This window comes from Passer montanus, unplaced genomic scaffold, assembly GCF_014805655.1.
Source record: "Passer montanus isolate IOZ18808 unplaced genomic scaffold, ASM1480565v1 scaffold21, whole genome shotgun sequence".
Lineage (NCBI taxonomy): Eukaryota > Metazoa > Chordata > Aves > Passeriformes > Passeridae > Passer > Passer montanus.
Genome location: NW_024366703.1, coordinates 4,203,368 through 4,226,059, shown reverse-complemented (window position 1 = coordinate 4,226,059; position 22,692 = coordinate 4,203,368). Strand labels below are relative to the sequence as shown.

The window sequence follows — 22,692 nt, the reverse complement described above, 5'->3', positions numbered from 1 at the left end:
AATTCCGCTTTCTTTTTTACCTTTCCAGTTAATTTTGGGTAGCAGTAAACTAAGGTGGTTTTGTTGTGTTCCTTTAGTGGAACAAATTGGGGAATGTTTTCTTATGTTATTGTTGCTCTTGGAATGTGCACAGAATACATCAAGTTCTTAATATTTGTCTTTTCTTGAGATTACCAACTGCAGCACATTTTATTTGCATAGGTGTTCAGAAGTTCACTGGGCAAAAGGTGAATTTTTTAAAACCAATTTAGAAGGCTTCTAAGAAAAATAAGGAAGACTAATACACATATAAAACAATCTCGAACTGTATAAAGATTATGGAAACATTTCCTATGCAATTTGAAATGTACTATTTCAAAACTCTAGTTAGTATTTAGTCACCTTGTCTGTGTTATATAAACTTTTGTAGCTAACATGTAAGAACTCGGACTGAATCCAAAAGCCTTGAAAACTTGACCTACTCAAACAATTTTTCCATGAAGGAAGGTAAAGCTGTATTCAAAATTTAACAGCTTATAAATTCTGAGTTCTAAAACCTTTTAGTGAAATGTTTGTAAATTTTATTTTCAGATTAACTAAAAAGCACAGAAATATGAAGAGATACAATCACAATCAGCATTATATAAAATTACAAACACTGATATAATTATATTATTTGGTTCAAATGTCCCTTTACTTTGCAGTTGAGATTTCCTTTTTGCACACCCTTAATGTACATGTTCAAAATATACAGAAGAAAGTTCAGTCCTTATAGCTATAAAACTTAGCATCACACTCACTAAACTTGACTATCCTGTCAAGTTCCTGAACATTCAATATTTGCTTGCAAACTGGGGGAAGAAAGTAATTCAATTTACACTGCATTCTCCTAAAAACAGCTGATAGTTCTTCTTCCAATACGCATTTTTATAATATGCCAAGCATACTATTTACATGATCATTAGTGTTATTTCTTCATTCAATGACAGTCAAGCACTAAGAGTCAAATGCTCCAATGGGGAACACCATCTTTTACCTTGCCTCCATCTTTGCAAAGAGAAATATGATCATATAATACAATTAATATTTCAAGCATCATCTTTGAAAACAATTGAACAACATATTTAAAAAATCCAAACAAAAACTCCAGAACAACAAACAAAAAAAAATATCAGAATAATCATCAAAACATCTATTCTTTTTACAGCCATTACACTACTGTAGGGAATGATCTGCAGACAGTACAACTGACTGAGCACTCAGTGACAGGATTTATGTTCAGTCATATTTTGTTCAATGTGATCCTTTAGATAAAAATCTGCTCATCAGTCCTGCTGCTGAATGCATCTCAAAAAGCTGATGTATCCACTTTCTATTATAGTGACTGATTCCAGTAACAAACAGTTCTAACACTTGTAAAATATAGGATTAAAGTAGTTACACCCAAGATGACCATCAATTCACAAAAACAAGCAAGTGGGAAAAAAAAAGATGTCAGCAGTAGAATTTACAAGCCCATTCATTATACCCTTGAGCTATTAAAATGACATAATTTAACTGGTTCATTGGCCTGCTGTGAAAAGTTCAGCACTGATAAGTTACCTTTGGGCTTCCACCTCTCTGTTCAGTAGAATGTTGCCTGTGTCCCACAGCAAGGAAAAAGTACCATTGACCTAAGAACTCCTTGCCAGACAAATCAGCACAAGTGCAAAGCTCAAATCACAAAATGAAAGCACTGCAGAGATGTGAAGGAGAAGGGAGTACTGGGGATGCTGGAGCTGAATAATCCCACTTTGCAGGCTGGACCACAGAATGTAAAAGACTGCAGAGACATGTTGTATAAAAAAGCTGTTGTCTCAAAGATTTACAGTCTGTCCGTGGTATGATAGCATAACGAGACAAAATGGGAGGTAGAAAAGAACACAAGTAACCACTGTCAAACAGATCTCTAAGCACCATTGCCCAGTAGCTCCATTTCCTATGGCCACCAAGCAAAGGAGACTCAAGGATTTCTCTGAAACGGTGGTTTTGTCTACAGTTACTGATCATCAGTGACAAGGAATATATTGGTAAGAGGGAAAAAAGTGTGTCACTGAAATGTTTAAGCCTGATGACAAATAAAATATTGTCTCTCACCTTAAATCATTGTGCTTTTAAGAAAAATGTGACTAACATAACATTTAAGTGGCACATTCCATGTCACACTCCTGTTCCATTTCTGTTGTGCTCAGGAAATAGTGCCTCCTGACAAAAATCTTGTAGGTGTCAGAACTCCAGTAGCTATTTCAACAAAAGAGAGATTCCACATTTCATCTGCTTTCACAGGACAAGATCCTCACCCGCAGGTCTGGAGAACTGCCCTTAGAGGGGACATGTTTCATTTCAGAAGAGGAAATGGTACAGTGGGGATGGTTGTTCCTAAGGCCAGGGGGAACTGGGGCTGTTCACCAGTATTTACTCATAGGCCTAAGGCAGGCCAGAAACACTGGCAATGAAAAACAGCCCCCAGGGAAGACAAGGAGGTGATGTCACTTTGCGTCCAGCAGGATTTAAAGAAAAAATTTATTTTTTCTTTAAAAAATATTAGTTGCAATATACTTTTAATTATTAATTACTTAACAATTACTCATGTGAATTACCCAAGTCCTAACTTTATACTATTATATAGCATGATTAATATGCATGATAAATTGTGGCACAAAGCACCCCACTCTGTCTCCTACTTCTAAGGGAATTGAGAATGGTCAGGTAGCAACTCCTGTCCATCCTGGGACTTTATCAAGGACATAATCAATCACAGAATCCCAAACTGCCTCAGACACATTCATTTAAGGAAACAAAACTACAGGCATTCTCAAGCTGTGCACCTACTTCTAAACATGAGTTGAAGACTCCTGTATAGCCAGCGAGATACCAGGCAAGCCTCTTCCTGAAGTGTTATGTTAGAAACTCTAATTTAAAAATATTTGCTATTATGTATTGATCATCAGCAAAATTACCAAAGGCTGCATATATGCAACTGAACAGGAAACAGCAGAGAGTAGCAATCCAAAGACCACTTGTAACATCAAGTTCCACTTAGAGGAAGGAAGGACAGAAGCAGAGTAAAAAAAATCCCAGTCCAAAATTATATTTTAATTAGAAGTAACTCTTCAGATCAATTATATGCAAGCAATTCCATTTCAGATTAAATTTTATAAACAAAGGAATTTTTCCTGTGGCAAGTACTGAATCATCCCACATATGAAAAAGAAGTTCAATTTAATAACCAATTCAGAATTAATTTATTAAATATATTACCTTCATATGATAATATATTAAAATAGTAACTGAATCACACTATGCACACTTCCATCTTTTATTGCCTAAGGGGCTTAAAGGCATAGAGGATATGAGGAAAAGAATAACTAACTATATCATGTATGAAATGCCTGAACACTTACATTGAAATTCTTTAAAATAACCAGAATAAAAAATTCTTCCCCTTAGACAAGAAGAGGCCATGAGCAGTTGTGTTGTCAGATAGGTGTTATGCATTCAAATGACAGCTGCACATTTCGATTTAATTAAAATAATTCAGAAATCACTTACAAGACACAAGTACAAGTGTGAACAGCCAATTAACCAAAAGGAAACCTTTTTGCAGAAATTGAAAACCATACTCATATGAGCAGGAAAAGCACTTTCCTTTTACATCATAAGATCTAAATTGATCAACACATGGCAAATTTAGTCAAGATTGCTCCAGACAGGATAAATGTCTTGAGATAAAAGCCTACCTGATTTGCAACAGAATTCTCCTTTTTTTTTTTTTTTTTGCACAGGGTAATAAAAACTGACAGGCACCTTAAGAAAATGTTGCTACAAGGAAAGAACCAGGATGTTCAGCCACTTACATATATTCAGGGAAACTATAAGAAGGTCAGCATGAATGGACAACAAATGTCTAGAAAAAGTCTAGCAAGACTGAGAGAAAAAATTAAAAACACCAGAAGTCAGGAGAAAATAATATAGCCTCTATAACTGCTCTTCACATTCATAGAGGAAATCAGGTAAACAGAGAAGACAGATAAATAGTAAGAGAAAGCAATGTCATCTATCCAACTCAGTAACTGATGAGGAGCGTGGCAACATCGTAGTCAGAAGGAGCCAGAGTAAGGCTGTCAGTGGAACCACTAAAGCCAGTCCAAGTAACAATGCCAGTATCTTGTACATCTGGCCCGCAAAATAAAAATGAAACAACTGCAATAACTGAAGCAGGATATGAAACTATACAGGACAAACATTGTTTCTAGCTTTTATGACTGAAATTCAAGGATGTCATCTCTTAGGAAGCACAGTGCAGAAACAATGTGGCATTATGCATTATTGACACAATACCCTGGACAAGATGATTCCTGCTTCTTGAAAGACTAGGATATGGCTGATCTAACAGGGACTTCCACAGACAGCATTTCACATGCTGCTACAGGCAAAGTGACCATATAAATGGAGACAAAAAAGTAACCAGTGCAATTGAGGTAAGAAAGAAAATGGCAAAATGGGAAAGAACTGCTAGTGCTCAATTGAATCTGCTAAAGAAGTGAATAATGCAGTTTCTTAAGGGCAAATCTTGAGACCAGTTTAGTTGAGATCACTTGAGATACTTGAAATGAGTAATGTTGGTTATTAAAGTAGAAACATAATAATATTTACAAGACATCATGAACCCAGAAGAGATAAGCTCATCATACAAAAAGAACTGAAGAACTAGCAATGCAGACTGATATGTAATAGCACTACAAAGTCATGACCTCAAGAACTCAATTCTCATCATAAAGTAGGACCTCAATCAGTAAGAGTGACACAGAAAATAGAAATACAGGAGTTTTTTTAGTTGATTTCTCGACAATTATAAACCACAAATATAAATGTTATGTGTGAAAAGGTAAACAAAATTGTAGGTTGTATGAAAAACTATGCATTTCATATGGTTGCCTTTTGCATCTATGCATGCCTGTTTTCATAAAAAAAGTTCTTTGCATTGTGTTTGTCCTTTTAAATTAATTCTCCTTGCTCTACATGTCCAGTGGAGCCAAGGACTGAGCTATATTTTAAGACATCCACCAGCTCAAGTTTATATTTGAAAAAAGCTACTGTGCAAGCAAATTAATTTGCAAGAAAACTTTCCAGTTCCTATACAAAAAAATGAAGCCTTTAAAAAAAAACCTTTAAAATTTACTACAATCCATTTTCAAGTAGTTTTGGATGGCATACACAACAGCAGGTACTTCTCCCTTGCCTAGCAAGAAAAAAAAAGTTATACAAGTAATCTACCACTTTGTAAAACCATGTCAGAAGAGTGTGTTTCTGTTTGGACAAGGGAGGTGAGACTGTCTGCAGAAACTTGCATCAAAACATCACCTGTAAAATCTGCTGACAATTATGGCTGATTTTTTTACTCAGAAGTCACAGGTCCAGCTTCACTTTTAGCAGCCAAAAACAGAAGGAGCCACCCACCTGAAGACCCTCACCACCAATGTTTCATCTGGTCCAAACTTTTCAAGATTTCATTTGCAAAAATTCTCATCCACAGAAAGTGCATGGGTATATTGTCATGTGGCATTGCCATATTTGAAAATGCCACAGCTCCCCTTCCATTCTGTACTATCAAAGTCCTACTTCTTCTTGTTCCTGACTTTTGTTTCCTCTACTCTCTTGTTCTTTCTTAGTCTTCCTGCTACACAGTCAGCTGCTACTTCAGGCTTTGTGAGTTTTAAGAAAAACCCTTTCAGTTACTGTCAGAGGTCTCACTGTTCTCAATTTTTTTTTTTCAATTGTCACAGGAAGAAACAATATGGTCCTGGAGAGAACACATGAGCAAGAGAATTCTTTAGTGAGGTGAAATAATTAGGTCAGACTGTTGTGGGCATCATGATTTAAAACTAGAAGTTATCTTTATAAGTAGTTTAACAAAATTTCAAACGCACAAAGTGTGCTATAAACATTTTACACACTTGATTATTACACACCTTAACACTTGCTAAGAACATCAATAGATGACATTAGATTTGCTTATAAGCCATCTGTTAGCATGCTAACAATCAGTTAATACATTAATAATTTGTTAATCCTTTACAAATGTTAAGGTCATGCAGTAAATGGGAGTAACACTAGCTGCCTCCATGTTAATTCATTAATGCTTTTAACTCATCTCTTTCACAAAGCAAGCTACTTCAGCAGAATGAAGCAGCAACTTTCAACAAGGAATTAGGAAAATTTCATTTAATCCAAAACAATATTTAACCACTCAAGTGTTTTAAAACAAAATGTTTGCTCTGTTTATTTCAGCAATTTCAAGAAGAAGCTACAATTCCAAAGACTTTCTTTAGGAAATGAGTCTTGCAAAAAGAGCCTTACTCAGAGAATAAAACCCAGAGAGCTTTGATGGGTGAATTTCTTTGTTGTCTGACATTTCCCATTAAACGATCAGCTTTAAGTTGCCTACAGTGTTACCAAAAATAACTTTTTAGGATTAATCTTTTTAAGCTGAGCACCTTCGCAATAATTCACATTAGAAAGGTGAATTTCACCAGAACATCCATTTATGACTATGACATAAAACAAAATCATATATAAAAAGTCCATGATAAAGCCATAATGAATGCTTTTCTCAGTTATGTCAGAAGTGGTTGTTTGTCCATCTGTGTGAAAATCCATCCCAAGTCATATATTTTGGAAGTTCAGTCTGGGCATGGGGAAAGAAAATCAGTTTTGCATTTTCAGACTAAGTTATCACTTGGTTAAAATGTCCAGATTTCTAGAATTCAGAACTTCTAGCCAGCATTCCTCTTGAATTTGATTAAATGTACTTTTAAAACCCTGAATGCTATTAATTTTGCACAGGACTAAGTGAACACAACTACAGGGATTTATTGGGCCTTTCTCTGTAACCTGAAGCAAATTGACACAGAAAGTGGAATAGGGTAGGCCAACTCAAATGAGAAGCCTCATGGAAAAACAGAATCAAAATTCAGGAACGGGAAGAAATAGATGTTTGAAAGCAGCTGAACAGTTCAAGGGTGGATAAAACAAAGAAAATGGGCCATGCCCACTGTAACCTATTGACAGTGCTCTTTACACATATCTTTCATTAACTTTGTTAAACCAAGAACAAAGAACTATAGAGTTGATCAAAAGCTTCTTAACTTTGGTGATGAATCATGTGAAATTTATAATTCTAACATGCAACAGAATCTGTGGTTTTGCTTATGTAGTTTATTTAGACTCCAGGAATTTAAAAGAAAACTGTTTCAAATTCTTGCAAATTTTGCAAAGCCATCCAGGAAAAAAAAAAAAAATTAGGAAGAGCAGGAGTAATTCTCCAGAATCTTGAAGATGTACAGAGAACAACATACACAGTAAGTCAGTATCAAAGAAATTAAATATTTTGCTTCTTTTCCCTGATGAAAAATTCTTAATTCCTGAGTAATTGCTATGTAGCATAAACTGAAAGTTTTCACAGGAACCAATTTGTTGTCTTCACTTTTTCATGCCTAACTCGAGATTCACACAAACAGCAAACTTAAGAGACTGCAGTGGATGTTCTGTTTTCAAAGACCTATATTCTAAATATTTCAGAAAAATCCTACAATTTTTCAGTCTTCTCAGACTGAGCATTGAGAAGAAAATGAATTTCCCAGACTCTGAGCCTCTTATTTACCTCTGTAGAATGGATTTCACATCATCCTTCTAACACTGTTGTGCCAAAGCAGATCAGTACCTATCCTGATTGGCACAGTGCTTCTCTCCTATAAGATCTTAGAAAAATTGACAACTCTGTCTCTGGAATGAGCTTGAGAAACATGCAATAAAGGGACAAAGCCACTTTTCCACAAGGAGGAAAAGGAAGCCATCAGTTAATTGTGATTTACAAATCTACTCATAGCTTGTAGGAAAAGACAGAATCATATAACTGAAACTTAAGGAAATTAAAATGTTGACCAAATCTGAACAAATGCAAGGAAAGTTTCTGTGACCTTTCACAACTTGCATTTTTAAAAGTCTAAAATTTACACATAATAATAAAATGATTACACAAATGAAGATCTAATTCTATATACAGAAATTTTAGATTCTTCTAACTACTGAGACAACTGCTTTGTACCAGCATGTGCAGCATTCTAACAACTGCTTAAAAGCAATGCTTTTGTGAAACATGGTAAAAATAGATTAAAAAAAATGAAACAGAACATGGCAGTGCTACCCTAAATTTAGGTACAGAACATAAAAGATATCGCATTAGCCTAAAAAGTGTGAAGTCTAGAATAGAAGCAGAATTCAGATGTGTACTGTTTAAGGTAAGACCACTTTCAAACTTTAAACTAAACAGTGCTATATTTTAGCTTCCCCTTAGTATAGGTCTGCTAGAAATTACTCTTGAATGACCTTCATGAAAGGAGAGCTATTTTACCAACTGCTAACAAATAGAAATATTCATCATTCTTTCAGCAAACTCTTTTTTTTTTCCTTGAAGAACCACCACAACCTGAAAACACTACTCTTTCAGGTCCCTCCTCCTCTTACATCCCATTCACAAAAGCAGTCGAGGCAAATAGATGAAAACTGGGAGAGACGATCCAAGAAGGGAAATAGCAAAATGAACTCCATGCTTTTCCCCTTCCCTTCTACGGTTCCTCCCAAAGACAGATAAATCCTCTACCAAAGTTTTAATTTTGATATTAATACCTTTAATGTTTTTAAGGAAGTTCAGTCTATGTACAGAGTTGATCACAACATCAGCTGCCTACCAAACTCAGACCTTTGCTCTTCCTTCGCTAACTCCGACAGATTAACTATGATCGATTACTTAAAATCAAAACTCTGACCAATAAGCAATTAGTGCTCAATTATCATACTTTGAATATAAAACAGCTGTGTGCTTTTTTCTTGTGCCATTCCTATGTTTTAGTGAATTTGAACATGCAGACATTTACAATTCAATCAAATTCAAAATCTAACAAGAAATTGTAAAATACTTCAAAACTACTTTGATAGAACATCATGTGTCACTTGTATCTGTTACAGTGGAAAACTGCTGAAATACCACAGTATGTGCTCCCACATTTAAGTATTCAGAATCCAGCTACATTTAGTAGCTGGTTCTAGTTAGTAGTACCAACAGAAGTGTGTAAGAAATCGGGGGGAAGCAGACCTAGGTACTTTCCTCCTTTTTTTTTTTTCTTTCTGCCCATAAAGTTGCAGGCTGCCAGTGCTTGTGCATCACACAAGAAAAATTAAGACTGAACTACATGTTAAGAAATAGTTTTTAAGGTAACAGTAACACCACTAAGTGTGGTTGCCTACTAAACTGCCAAGAAGCTAGAGCCCAGAATGACAAATTTAGACTAAAGAAATACACTGTTTTAAAAATTAATCTTTAAATAGACTTATTACACAGTTGCATACAACTATTTCTGACTGAAAAAAACCCTCTAGATTTAAAAAAGGTTTTTAAAATTAGTGACCAGAGTATTAGCCAGTAAAACTCCTTTACTCATAAACACACAACTTCAATTGTTACACTCATGAATGTTCCAATACTTGAACTCTACCTTTATACATATATACACATTTATATTTAAACACAAACTCACTGCATGTTAGAATTGGCATTTTGTTTAAGTATGAATATTGAACTTATAAAATTATAAGCTAAATTTAGGAATTTTGTATCTGGTTCAGATTAATTCCAATAGAAAACAATGAAGAAAAAAACACCACACCAAAACACTTCTCCAAAAATCCTTTCTCAGTCTCCCTTCAAAAGATAGCATGTTAGAACTATCTTTATACACAATAAACACCACCTTTTTTATTTCTGCTAGAGAAATATTTATCAGTAAAGCTGCCAAGAATGGTTTGATGCATGCCAGAATCTTCAGAGCACAAACTGCATTGCATTTTATGTTTCTAAAGAACATTACTTGGAAAACAGCAAAACTCAGCACAGTTTCTGGAAAATTGTTACAGTGTTGCTATAATTAAAAATCCACAAGGTAGACATAATTAGAATTCTGGTCTGCAAACATTTAATTCCTTCTCTATCTTCCCTGCAAAGAATTTCTTATCCTTGCCTCCAAGGGTCTATTTCAGGCACTATCAATCCTCCTAACCCCACAAGCTGTGTCCCAATATCTTCACACGGCCAAAAGCCAAATAAATACACCATTTACCTGAAACATGTGAAGGGAAAGAGAAGCTCAGAAGCAGGAGATGACAACAGTTCTGTACAAGCCCCACCACTCAGTTGGAAAATGGAACTGAGCCACTGCCGGGAGAACGGCGTCCCGGGGACAATCAGTGAATGCCAGCCTCAAATGCCAGAGCTGAGGATCACCTAACATAACAGGACTGCTTGCCACATGATAGTCAGAGACCCTGCACCTGAACCACTCAGAAGCCAAAAAATATTCAGAAGAACAAACTGGCCATGTTTTTGTATTTCCTCTCTGGCCTAGTTCCACACCTGTTCCCATGATCTCATCTCCAGCTCTTACTTGCTACATTACATTTCATTCCAGACTGATCACTTCTCTTTTTCCTTTCAACTATCAGCTTTGTATCTCCATTTTTTAAATATATACAGTGCAATTGATTTTTCCACTAAGTGCATGAATGTAGTCTCCCTCAAATCATTTTTAGTGGCCTTTCCACACCAATCACAAGGCAAACACCAGCAGAGTTCCTACCAAGTTGTAATTTAAATCTCCTGATATGTTTGCAGCACAGCTCCTTGGGACAGACACCAACTGGTTTTGACATACAAGATGCACTAAAGAATTACTCAAATTAAGGGATGAAAAAATGTAGTATATTGCTTTATATACATGTTTTAAGAGAAATATTTTTTAATTGAACATTTTTTCCTACAGCAAGATACATCAATAGCTGAGTATCAACTATTTTCAAATATTATACTCAGAACACAAATCTCAGTTACAGATCTTTTCTGATCAAAATTTATGATCACTGCAAAGACCTGAACTACAAAACAGCTCTCCCTGATGTTATTTCAAACAGTGAACATATTAACAGTTTTCTTCTTTCTTAGAAAGCCTAATAATCCCAACATAAAATAACAGGTTAACACAAAGAACTTGCTAATGTGCATAAGTGTGTTGCTAGGAAGTTTACTGGAAGGTATTTCTAAAGTTGCTCAAAACCACACAGTTATGGAGGGTGGCAGATGTAAACGGATAAACCTGCCAGAACTACTTGATAGTGCTGACAAGCAGAACTTACTGTGTCAACATATTGCCCAATTTAGGGGTGGCGGGAAGAAGAAAAAAGACAACCAGAACCTTGGCAGCAAATATTAAACTCTTAGACTAATTTGAATTTCATCTTTATCAGTGCCACTAAACAGTTGTCTCCTACCAATGGTTTCAAGATGTCTTTGGCATTTTGTAAAGTATAGCAGTAATCAACAGTAACCCAGATAATTTTTAATAAGCAAAATTCAGCAGCTTGTATTTTAAAAAAGAGAAGCCTAATAGGAAAAAAAAATACAAGTGTTCTGATTTCAAAGTGTTCTTTGAAATCAGACTGTTATACCAGCTGGTGCTGAGAATAGCCTACGCATTTGCTGCATGAAAATACCAGGTTAAATCCACAGAGAAGAAAACAAATTTCCAATTTACATATTGGCTAATACTTCAGGTTTTTTTAAACCTTAATTTCAAAATCAAAAGAACTTTTATTTAAAAGCAGTTAGCTATATTTTTCCTTGTGATGAGTAAATATCTGCCAGTTTAATTTGTGACAATTTACACTCACAATAATAAAGTTCTGTATTCATTAAAGATGTATCTCACTAACCAAACCACAGAAATAAGACCATTTACTGTTGTTTTCACTACTAATTGAAATATACCAAGATTTGTAATGTCTTACATGTAGACAATTCAGAACACTTGTAAATTGAAACACATTTCCCATGCCTAAAAAATGACTGGGAGCTATTAGCTTTTATGGTGCTGTGCTCTGTGCAACATAGTATTTACAGCATGCAAATTGTGTCTAAAGTGTAATCTTCCTCCAGCCTTCAGTGCTCCAGAGACATTAACCAGCAGCTCACCAGAAGCCACTCCACCTTCATTTAGGGCAGCCAATAAAAAAATTGCAACTCTCCCTTTAAAGAGAATGAAGCAGCAAAATGAAATTTCAGGGCTGACTATAAGATGTCCTCTTTGAATAGGACTGGAAAGTGCATATATTTTACTTCCACAGTCTCCTAAAATAATGAGGGTGGGGATGCATTTGTTTGATTTCTTTTTTTACTCTGTTTTGAAAACTAAGTGTCAATCTAAATGCTATTCTTACCAAACTGCTAAGTTAAAGATGTTTGAGAAGTCATACTTTCTTGAGAAAACAACTACCTAAAGAGCATGCATATATGCTTGATTTAACTGTATTTCAAAGCAGAAAATTTTGACCTGACTGACACCAAAAGAGCTAACCTAGAAAAGGTCTGAGATTCATTTCACCTAGTATAGATATAACTGCAAGTGCAAGCTCTGCTTTTTTTCAACTTAAAATGGATTTCACACCATGACAGGTTTCATTCTGCATTAAAATTGCAAATCTTCCATTTGGCCCAGTTTCAGCTGCAATTGATCTGCTTTGTCGTCATAGATTTTAAAAAAACAGTGAAGGGCACTGCAGCTTTAAATATTTCAGAGCTATGTAGCTAGTAAATAGACTCCATTGCAATATGGCTCTGAAGGTCGTGTCCTATTGTCTCTTTTCTCTGCAAATATTCTGAGCAGCATAAAATGGTTTATTTTATACAATACTTTCCTGCCATTTCTAAATCCTGTCAATTGTATTAGGCATTTCCTTACTGGAAAGGACAGATACGCCACTCTTTCCATACACACCCACGCTGCTTCGAGATGTATTCAAAACGTCCACTGTGAATATAACAGCAGGGTGTACGTATTAAATGTACACAGCTTTTCATATGGATGCCTTATGTGAGCAGACTCCCTGTTAAATCCCACCACAACATAAGGACAATTAGTTATTGCAATGGTGATAAAATAATTAACTGAATTTCAGGTCAAGAAGCAGCTTTGGTTAAAATTAACAGCCCAGTTAGAAAACTGAACCAGCAATTTAAACATGTCAGCTTTCTCACATATGGGAGAATAGGAAAAAAAATTCTAACACAGCACCAAGGGAACGTAGTCTGCCGAACCTGTTTTTCATGAAGGCTACTACCTTTCAGATGCTAAAAAAAGATCAAAAAACAGCAACAAAAAAAAACCCACATACACCACATTTAACAATAAGTTACACGAAAAATAAGATTTTAAACCTTAAGCTAGAATTGTAAATCTTTGTGTATGCACTCCCTAGGTTCAACCCCACTTCTTTCACGTAAGGTGACTATTTGGTGAAAACATGAGTTATGGAGATGTCACCCAGACAGAACAGTAACATGAAACGTAGCCTTACAAAAAATAGAAATTTGTGATAGCTGTCATCATGCAGAAGGTGTGTGTAGTCATTTACCTGAAAAGGCAACAGATTGTTGCCATTGTCCGTCCTGAACGCGTTGTCTTCCATCCAGGATTTGGGGGTTAAGGGTGCAGCCCGTGGGAACTTCGGAGGGGCAATGACATTGCTGGAGAAGGGTTTTTTAAGGGGTGAAATGGGATTGAGGGGGGAGGGCACGCCGACTCCCACTCCCACGCCAACCCCCACTCCAACTGCCCTTCGAGGGTCCCTACCAGCCTGCAGCCCACCCCAAGGGTTGGAAGGTGTACTCCAAGCCGCATTTTGATGGTTATTCCAGCTGGAGGAGGAAGAAGAAGAGGCAGAGGAGGAAGACGGTTTGCTGGTCATGATGGGCTGATGGCTGTAAGCAGCATTTCTCTGGGCGAAAGGTGCCTGGTTAGGACTCACAGGTGACCTCCGCTGCTGCTGCTGCTGCTGAGCTTGCTGCTGCTGCTGCTGATGTTGGTGGTGCTGAGTCTGAGCTAGGCCAATCTGAGGTGAGAAAGTGCCACCAAATACAGGGTTGACATGGTGTGGAAAATTCTGGAAAAGCATTGTCCCATTGACTGGAGTAATCCCTTGGAAAAAGCTATCATCCACCGTGTTTGTGGTCCCTGTAGACCAGGTGCTGCCAAACGAGGGAGACAAGGAGGTGCCGGCTGCAGGTTCTTGTTGAGGCTGGTGAAAGCTCAAGCCAGGCAAAATGGGAGACTCCATCTGCATCTTCTCCTTGCTATTTTGGGAAGGAGCCGATGTGCCGATACTAGTCACTGAACTGTTGTCTTCTGGTTTGGGTGTTTCCGACGAGATGGGTGTAGAGGGGGCTTCTGCTGAGTTTGGATCTTGCTGCTGCTGCTGCTGCCGCTGCTGCTGGGGCTGGGCTTTGCTTTTGTCCATCAGTAAATCATCCTGCATGGTTTGCGCAGCTGAAACAGTAGGGGAAAAAACCACAAAGACAGATTATTAACATTGTCATTCATACCGCAAGCCAGTCTGTTTTAATCATTTGCCTGCCAAAAATCTCGTCCTATTGCTAGTACTATGCTACAGCATATTGCAAGGCAAACCCGTAATCTTCCCCCTCCCCCATTTAGGAATATGTAACCTTTGATCGTGCTAGATTGCCCTTAAAATATTTTTTAAGATGCTTCACCCTTTTTGATGCCTTGTTTCCCTTCAGTCTAAATGAGAGATGTGCTTATAGGGCAGAGATATACAGCAATTTCGCCACGTCTCTTTTCTCTTACACCGGAACTCAGAGCTCTCACCCTGCAATGAGAAACTGATTCTGGTTCCTGTTTTTCCAAGCACCCTCCTCCTCCACCTCCTCCCCCTGGTTATTTGCATACGTCAATAAATACTGCTGCGTCCTTCAGCAAGGTTAAAAAGACACCAGTCTTCGCTCTTCTCCACCCCCTTTTCTATTAGGGGACCTTTAAAGGAGCCGGGTCCCGATTTTCCTTAATTAACAAGCGAGCTTGCAGTGATTGAGGTTTATCAGAGGCACAGCGCGCAGGGACGCGGGCGGTACGGGAGCGGCTCCCGGCTGCACAATCGCTTCCTGCCCGCTCCCCGCGCCGGCTCCGGGCAGCCGGGCGACGGCACGGCCGGCAAGGGGGGCCGGGGGGCGGAGACACTCCGCGTACAAAGCCGCCGATGGGTGTCAGATTTGCCTTCGGTGACCTTACGATCTCTCCGCGTAAAACGCTATTTTACATCAAAGCGGTCCTTTACTTGAAGGTATAGCTATCTACTCGCTCTATTTTTATACGTACCCGCTCTATTTATACACGTACATATGAAATCGTCGGTGATTTCTCCACTAGAAAACCGTAAGGTCAAAATCAGCAGACCGGAGAGGTATTATTAGACTATGATCTTTCTAATGCTTTCAAATGAAATATAAAACCAGGGAAAATCGAAATAGCTACAATATAGACATGCTGCATGTTGAAAATCACATTTATATACACAAGACAAAGACTAGTGATGCAAATTATTTGCTAAATCAATACAGAAGTTTAAACTGCAGAATGGAAACGTATGTGAAATGGATGAGACTTATATCTGCTAGAAAAGGTGTTCCATATGAAACAGGGCAGATCATATAATTTTATCATGATTATGAGACCCAATGGTAATAATACAATACAGACATCAATGAACAGCCACTACATGAAATCACAACAGGAGCGAGCCTCCAGATTTTGCAGGCTTTTAGACAACTGAGGAGATAATTCTAAATCTCAAAAGTATTTTTAACGAGCCTCAAATCACTTGCTTTAATTAACTATGCTAAAGATGGCCATCACATCACCTAAATGCATTGCTATTACTCAATAGCAAAAACCATATGACATTTCCATGCCTAAGACTGCATTTTTTTAGGATTGTTTTTGTAATGTAACAATGTAAAGCCAAATCAATTAACTGTTTAAGAAAGGTGGCAAAGCATGAAACTGTCCTTTCTGACTTCAAATGGTCCAGGTCTATCTTACATTTTTTGCTCTTTCCTTTAAATATCTTCTGAGGCATGCACACACATTTTAGTTAAAATGAATTCCAGGAGAGGTTTCTGGTATCTGGTAAGTTACTGCTTATGCTCCCCCTGATTTACCTGTTCAATATGTAAAGCGAGCAGCAAGGCTGCCTGAGCAGACCATGCTGTGAGACAACATTAAGCTCCTAAGGACGGGGTAAACCACTGCATCTGTTCCAGGCAGCACTGCTGCTGCTGCTGGGAGTGCAGCAATCCTTGCAAGGCATTTTAAAGCAATACTGCAGTAAACCACAATATACCAAACTCTGTCTGCGTAACTTTCCATTAGCTTCACTTCTACCCACATCACTATTACTCCTAAGGCTACATAAAACTGATGACTCCACATCAGAGGGAGAAAAGGATTATGTGTATCCCTCTCCCCTGGGTGTGACCTATCAGTATAAAAATACATTTAGAGAGAAAAACATAGCAGCTGAAATGTTAAAATTCTGTCGTCAATAAAGTTATATTTAAATTAATTAGTCACCAGGTTATCTATAGTGGCTAGTACAGCAGTTGCTTCAAATATGTACCTTGACTTAGCTAGCTGGTTTTGAACTTTATCCTAAGGACTGTGATTCATATTCCCTTCCATCTTGCTTCTTAAAGGAAAAATCACTGCACCATTTAACCCTCTTGTCAAGGTCAAGACCTTCCTTTAATGAATGAAGCCAGTCCAAATGAAAAAATACTGGTTAATAAATGACTTTGAAAGACAGACCAGCCAGTGTCTCATGTGGGACTAGTATGCAGTGCTCTTGATTATTGGGTGTAAGTATTTGGACAAATTTACAATCCATTACAGGAAATCTATATCCCCATAGCAATACCAGATCCAGTTGCATGCAGAAACCCACACAGCCAACACAGAAATGTTTAAGGAACAGTTACCTTTGGATTTTCTGTATTTAAAGATCAACAAAAGGACAGTATATTTATTTTCTTCTTTCAGGTTTGGTATATGTCAAATAGTCGACCAGCCTGGCAAGAGCACTTTGACAACTGGAAGCTTTCAGCGCATGCTCTCCCAAGGAATCATGGGGTTTGAAGTCTTACCGATGGACAGCATTTCACTGCTGCTTCCGAAAGGAAGAGAGCTCGAAAGGGAAAAGAAATATGTGCACACTCCCTCTTCCCAGGGAAAACTGCTGCAATCTGAATCATCAGCTCTGAGGGAATATCTGTCAGACTGAGCTGGAAGTGACTAACTAAATAGGAGCTTTTAAATAGTTTGATTTAGAAGCCCAGATGAAATAGCCATCTATTTAGAACAACTGCTAGACAAAGAAATAGTTCCAGTATTTCCACAGTTCCCTTACAAAGTCCTAGCATAAGAAATTAATTATAAGCTCATACCAGCTATAAAGTTTACAGCTATTACAAAGGAAATCGTGCCACGTTGCTTAGCTGAAGAATATATTAAATAATCATGTGTCATAACATAATTTCTAAATATATTCTGAAGCTCAAACACAAATAGGTCAAGTATGAAAATTTAAAAAGAAATCAAAATCAGTACATAGGTGAAAAGTTGTACTATTTGAATAGTTTCCAATTTTCAAGTTACAACTTTTTTTTTATTACCAAGTTGTTACTACACTGAAAATTCCACCAAAAAAAAAAAAAGGCAAAAAAAAAAAAGCTGAAAAGCTGCTCAGAAGAAAATCAAGGTGTGAATGTTATTTAACATGTACATGGTGATGCCACACTTTACCTCCCTCCCTTTCACTACCCACCATTTCCATATCTCCAGCCTCCACATCAATACACAGCCTGACAGGAGTTCCTCTCATAAGACACTAATACAGTGGTCATTAATGTAGGTCAGGTAAAATTTTCAGAATTTCATTCACTGGCACTTGGTGCTCTGTTTTGCACTAGTCCATTAATTATTCTGCATATTTATTCTGGGTAATTCATAATACTAATTATTCACACCAAATAGTAATGCTTATAAGGAAATACATCGTTGAAATCAGAAGTGTGAAAACAACAGTGTTTAATAAAAGTGCAGACTGATTTTCCAAGGATGAAATATGCATAGCTTTGTGCATAAAAGAGAGATGACTAAAGCTGAGAAAGATAAATTAGGGCAGTTGAAAGTGAGTTGTTCTAACACTTACGTCTCTGCTTTCTGCACTCTGTTTATGTTGGACTGTATGGTCTGCCTGCCCTAAATCAACTCTGTAATTAAGAGTTTCTCAACACTTGCTCTAACCTGTTTGTGCTGCTCTGAATCATTAAAGGCAGCAAAACTGTTTTCTTACAGCAATAGTAAAATACTTAATTTTATGAACTATCCGCCTCTCACAGGGCTGGCTTCAGGCATTCTGTGCCCCTATTTACTTGTGGGTTACTGCTTTTCAGATGATTTGAGGATTCACATGCAAGGGACTGCACTGTTTCTGTCAGTTCTTCCCAGGAGACAGTTTCACTTGATAGATCAATCATTAGGATAAGGAAAAGCACTCCAGAACCAAAGGAAATCAAGATATAAAGACAGTTTTTGATCAAATAGCCACTAGAACAAAACAATTTTTTTTTTGTTTCTAGCAACCAACTCCCTCATAACTGGAAGTTAAAAGATAGTAACGACAGCTGAATCAGAACACAAGAGCTTAATGCAATCTGGTATATGAATTACTTGACCTGGGCCAGTTCCAAAGAAACAAATGTAAGAAAGGCCCAAAATAAGCCAAGCTAATTCAATTAACATTGTATAAGGTGTATTTTTATTTTAAGCAATTCATTATGAAGCAATTTAAGCCTCTTTAAGCCTCCTGTGACTAACAAACCATGCTAGTCTTTTTGACAGAAAGCGACTATTCCAACTAGCTTGAAGGTTAAAATGAAGTGTTACAGTACTGAAAAAACCCAAGTTTTATTGTAGAAACATGTTTTTTGACTCAGATTAGTTTCACTTTTGACTAATTGAGGGCTACTTACCTTTTACCAAACAGAACCAAGCAGATGAAAAATGCTTAACTGATCTTGCAATTCAATTATACACGTTGCTATCATAGCAGTTAATATTTAGATTTGCCAAAATAGAATATTCCTATATTGCCAGATTAGTTAGCTTTGTTGTAAACAGTGAACAATTTACACAGTTTTAATATTGCCACATAAGAAGAACCATATTAAGGTACAGCTCCTTCTGTATTTGTCCTCTTTTCCAGGCCTCACTGAAACAGTAACATATACATATATATTTAATCTACCTCCATGTCATTCTTTCAGCAGTTGCTTGTCAACTTCTTTATTAAGCTTAAATCTGTATAAATTTTTTTTATCAAACCATTTCTTATTTGTAAAAGTTGATATTTTGTAGCAAATCAAATAGCCAATTTTAGGGCTCCATTTTAAGCCCTAAATAGCTTATATTTGGTGATTTTCATTATGTTCTGCACTTGCCTTCAACTGCGCAGTTTTACTTAATTTACTTAAAATGGCTGCTACCTCCAGTCAGTGTCTGGGAGCTGAGCCCTGGCAAAGCTCCAGGAAGAGCAGCCACTCTCCCTCACTCTGCACTGGCCAAACAGAGCCTGCTCCCAGGAGAGTTCTCTCGGCTCACATGCAGCCTCTCACTGCCAGGTGCAGGTAAGAGATGACAGAGTGAGGCACAGTGCAGCGGACATCAGAGAAATGGAAGGAAGAAACAAAGAAGGATCTATTAAGGGATGATATAGGAAGCAATAGTTTAAAAATGAAAACAAAATGCAAGAGGCAATCTGAGATTTATAGTGGAAATTGCCAATGCAAAGAAGGAAGCAAAAAGAACAAAAAGCGGAAAGAAAATTAAGAGAAAAGGGGGATGAGGGAGAGTGAAGGAGGAGATTGTAGGGAGAACAAAGCAAGCATTTGAACAGAGCAGCTGCAAATCCAGTCTTGTTTAAGGAGAATAGAAAAGGATAAAATGACAATTCTTGGTCTGTCTAGAGTAAGGATGTGGTTTTTGACAAATTTAAAACCAGTTGGTTATCTATGTATTTTAGGATCACACTTTGATTCTGGAAAGAGCAGAAAAAGAACATACACCCTAAGCTGTCCAACTGTTTCCAAAAATCGGTTTTTGGATTTCAGAATCTTTAAGCTATCTATGGGATGTCAAGGGGTCTGCCATTATAGAACGCTTTGGGTTGTAAGGGACCTTTAAAGCTCCTGTAGTCCAACCTCCCTACAACGAGGGATGTCTTCAACTAGATCAGGTTGCTTAACCTGACCTTAAACGTTTCCAGGGAGAAGGGATCCACCCTCCCTCTGGACAACCTGTGCCAGTGCTTTACCACCCTCGCAGTAAAGGATGTGTTCCTTATGGTCAATCTAAATCTACTGTCTTTTAGTTTGAAACCACTAAAGCTTGTCCAATTATGCTTTTATGTATCCTATTATGTTTTTATTTCTCATGTTTGGAAAAATATTAAATTTTAAAAAGTCCAAACCTACCAAGTGTTCACTATTTGACCTCATATTCACGTTTTGTCCATTCCAGTCTTGTCATACCTTCCTCCTTCCTTTGCCAGTGGTAGAGCAAATTAGCCACCTTTGCTACAGATAGTTCTGTAGCCTCAAATGGTAGGTAGCCAAGTGATCCTGGGTTCTAGTTCCATTTCTCCAGGTAAATATTCTTCACAGCTATTATTAGCCACTATGACCTTTATCATAAATGGCCGACAACCAGCATATCCTTTCAACACCAAAGCAAAAATACAGAAACTGCACAAACCACATTCTCCTAGAAATAAAATCAGCTTCCCTCTTTCCATTTGTAACTCTTGAGAATGAACATAAAAAACCTAAGCTAGGCTAGCGTAGCTGCTCAATGCTCTGGCCAACAGGCAATGAGCTTAGTCCAGACCAGGAATAGGAACCAGAAACTCTTGATATCCAATAGTGTTCTTACATGCCACAGACAGCTGTAACTGGGACAGTGTGTGTTAGGATCTCTTCCAGGAGGTCATGCCTATGTGGTTTACTCAGGCCACTGTGCATCCAACACTCTTCAGCAGTGGTAGCAACACTGAATTTTATGGGCCCAAGAATAAGAACAAAATAAATTTTCTGGGAGAGGGTGTCAATGCCTTCTTCCTATGTGTTTCTATACCTCCTGTAAGGAACATTTACATCTCTGTAAATAATTCAGCATTCCTCTTTATGATATTTGTAGCAGTTAAAAAATAAACAACACCCTCACTATTATGCACATAATACTGCTTACAAGTTCAAGTCCGGGTGTTTCACACCCATTTCGACAACACTTTTCTCTCCCCAAGGACTCTCAAAACCAGACTGATTTGTCCCTAGGTAAGGCAGCACAGTCAAAGAATCTGGTATATTCCCTAAACTTGCCTTCCTATGCCACCTGATGTCTGTTGTCATGCACATGCAAGCTTGATCTCGGCCAAGAACAGCTCTAGGTTGATGCAGCAGCACAGCTGCACCCTGGCTTGGCCCTGTAAATTGCAGCCTTGAACAGCAACTGCAGTGTAATTGACACAAGGTACAGGAACTAGTTTCATATAGCAAATAAGCACTATTCTTTAAAAATATAACCTGAAGAAAAAAATACAAGTTGATTTTTACTAACTAATCTTTCCAAGAATCTGTCAAGTCACAACAGCCTCTGAAAAACAGGCTATTGCCTTTGCTTCAGGAGCATGACACGAAGGCAGGAGACAAACACCCACGGTGGAGATAATTGGAAAGGCAACTTCTTTCCAGATACTATCCACCTCTTTGCTCTATAAAGGCTCTTCAGCTTCTAAATTTCCAGTTTTTCCGACTGTGATGCTCTAAGTTGACTTCTGAACACACAACAAATTCTAAAAGCACCTTAGAAGGGTGGGGTTTTTTTTCCCATTTGGAAGCACACCAACATAAGAGAGCTTTGCCATTACCACCGGCCGTGCCATGCCTCACCCCGCTTGCACAGAAATGCCAATGGTCACCCGGCCTCCATCGAGCACCAAGTGCCACTTACAAGGGCGCTTGTCCTTGTCATCGACACCACCACCACTGGAACGGATTAATGTCCCTTCCGCCGTTCCAGCCGCCGCCCTCCTGGGCAGCCGGCTCGGGGCTGGCCCCGGCCGGTCCCTCCGCGCTGAGGGCACGTCAGGGCCCGGCGGCCGGGCAGGGGCGGGGGCGCCTGCACCTGTTCGGGAACGGGAGCTGCCCCTGCCCGAGGGGGCCCTGCGGGAGCGGGGAGGGGGCAGAGCAGGCGGCCCAGCCTCTCCCTCCTCCCTTCCCTCCCTCCCTCCCCCCGTGAGCGGTCCCGGCCGGCGGCGGGGGGCGGCAGGAGGGGCGGCAGCCGCCGGACGCGGACCTTCCCCCCGCAGACCCCGCTCGGCCACCCCGCCGTGCTCCCGTACCTGCCCCGCGCGCGGAGCCGGGCAGCGACTGCGCGACGGCGGCGGCGAGGAGAGACATGGGCAGGGCAGGGGGAGCGCCCCGCCGGACCTTTAAACCCGCGCCGGCGGCGGGACTACAGCTCCCAGCGGCGGCAGGACTGCGGCGGAATCGCAGCAGGACTACAGCTCCCAGCGCTCCCGGCGGCCGGGCACGGGCTCGCGCCGTGCCCGTGGCGCAGGCGCGGTGCGGGGCCGGGCGGCGGTGGCGGTGACGGCGGC

At 38.8% G+C, this 22,692-nt stretch overlaps 1 protein-coding gene and 1 long non-coding RNA gene across 12 annotated transcripts in view; one reads left to right on the top strand and one right to left on the bottom strand.

Annotated features, from left to right (window-relative positions):
• The window catches only part of CPEB3 (cytoplasmic polyadenylation element binding protein 3), an 83,235-nt gene extending 60,549 nt beyond the window's left edge, over positions 1–22,686 (bottom strand). For 4 of the 11 annotated variants that reach the window (XM_039708702.1, XM_039708703.1, XM_039708710.1 and 1 more), the window contains exons 1-2: positions 22,435–22,686; positions 13,537–14,447 (exon numbers count right to left, since the gene is read on the bottom strand). In XM_039708702.1, the coding sequence (XP_039564636.1) occupies positions 13,537–14,447; positions 22,435–22,492 (969 nt within the window). In that variant the 5' untranslated portion in view covers positions 22,493–22,686. The other 7 variants (XM_039708712.1, XM_039708713.1, XM_039708705.1 and 4 more) reach the window with 6 other exon arrangements.
• LOC120501921 lies at positions 15,130–17,689 on the top strand. The gene is made up of 2 exons (XR_005627419.1): positions 15,130–15,261; positions 17,016–17,689. It is a non-coding gene; the product is annotated as an uncharacterized LOC120501921 (long non-coding RNA).
• Positions 22,687–22,692: the final 6 nt, after the last annotated feature.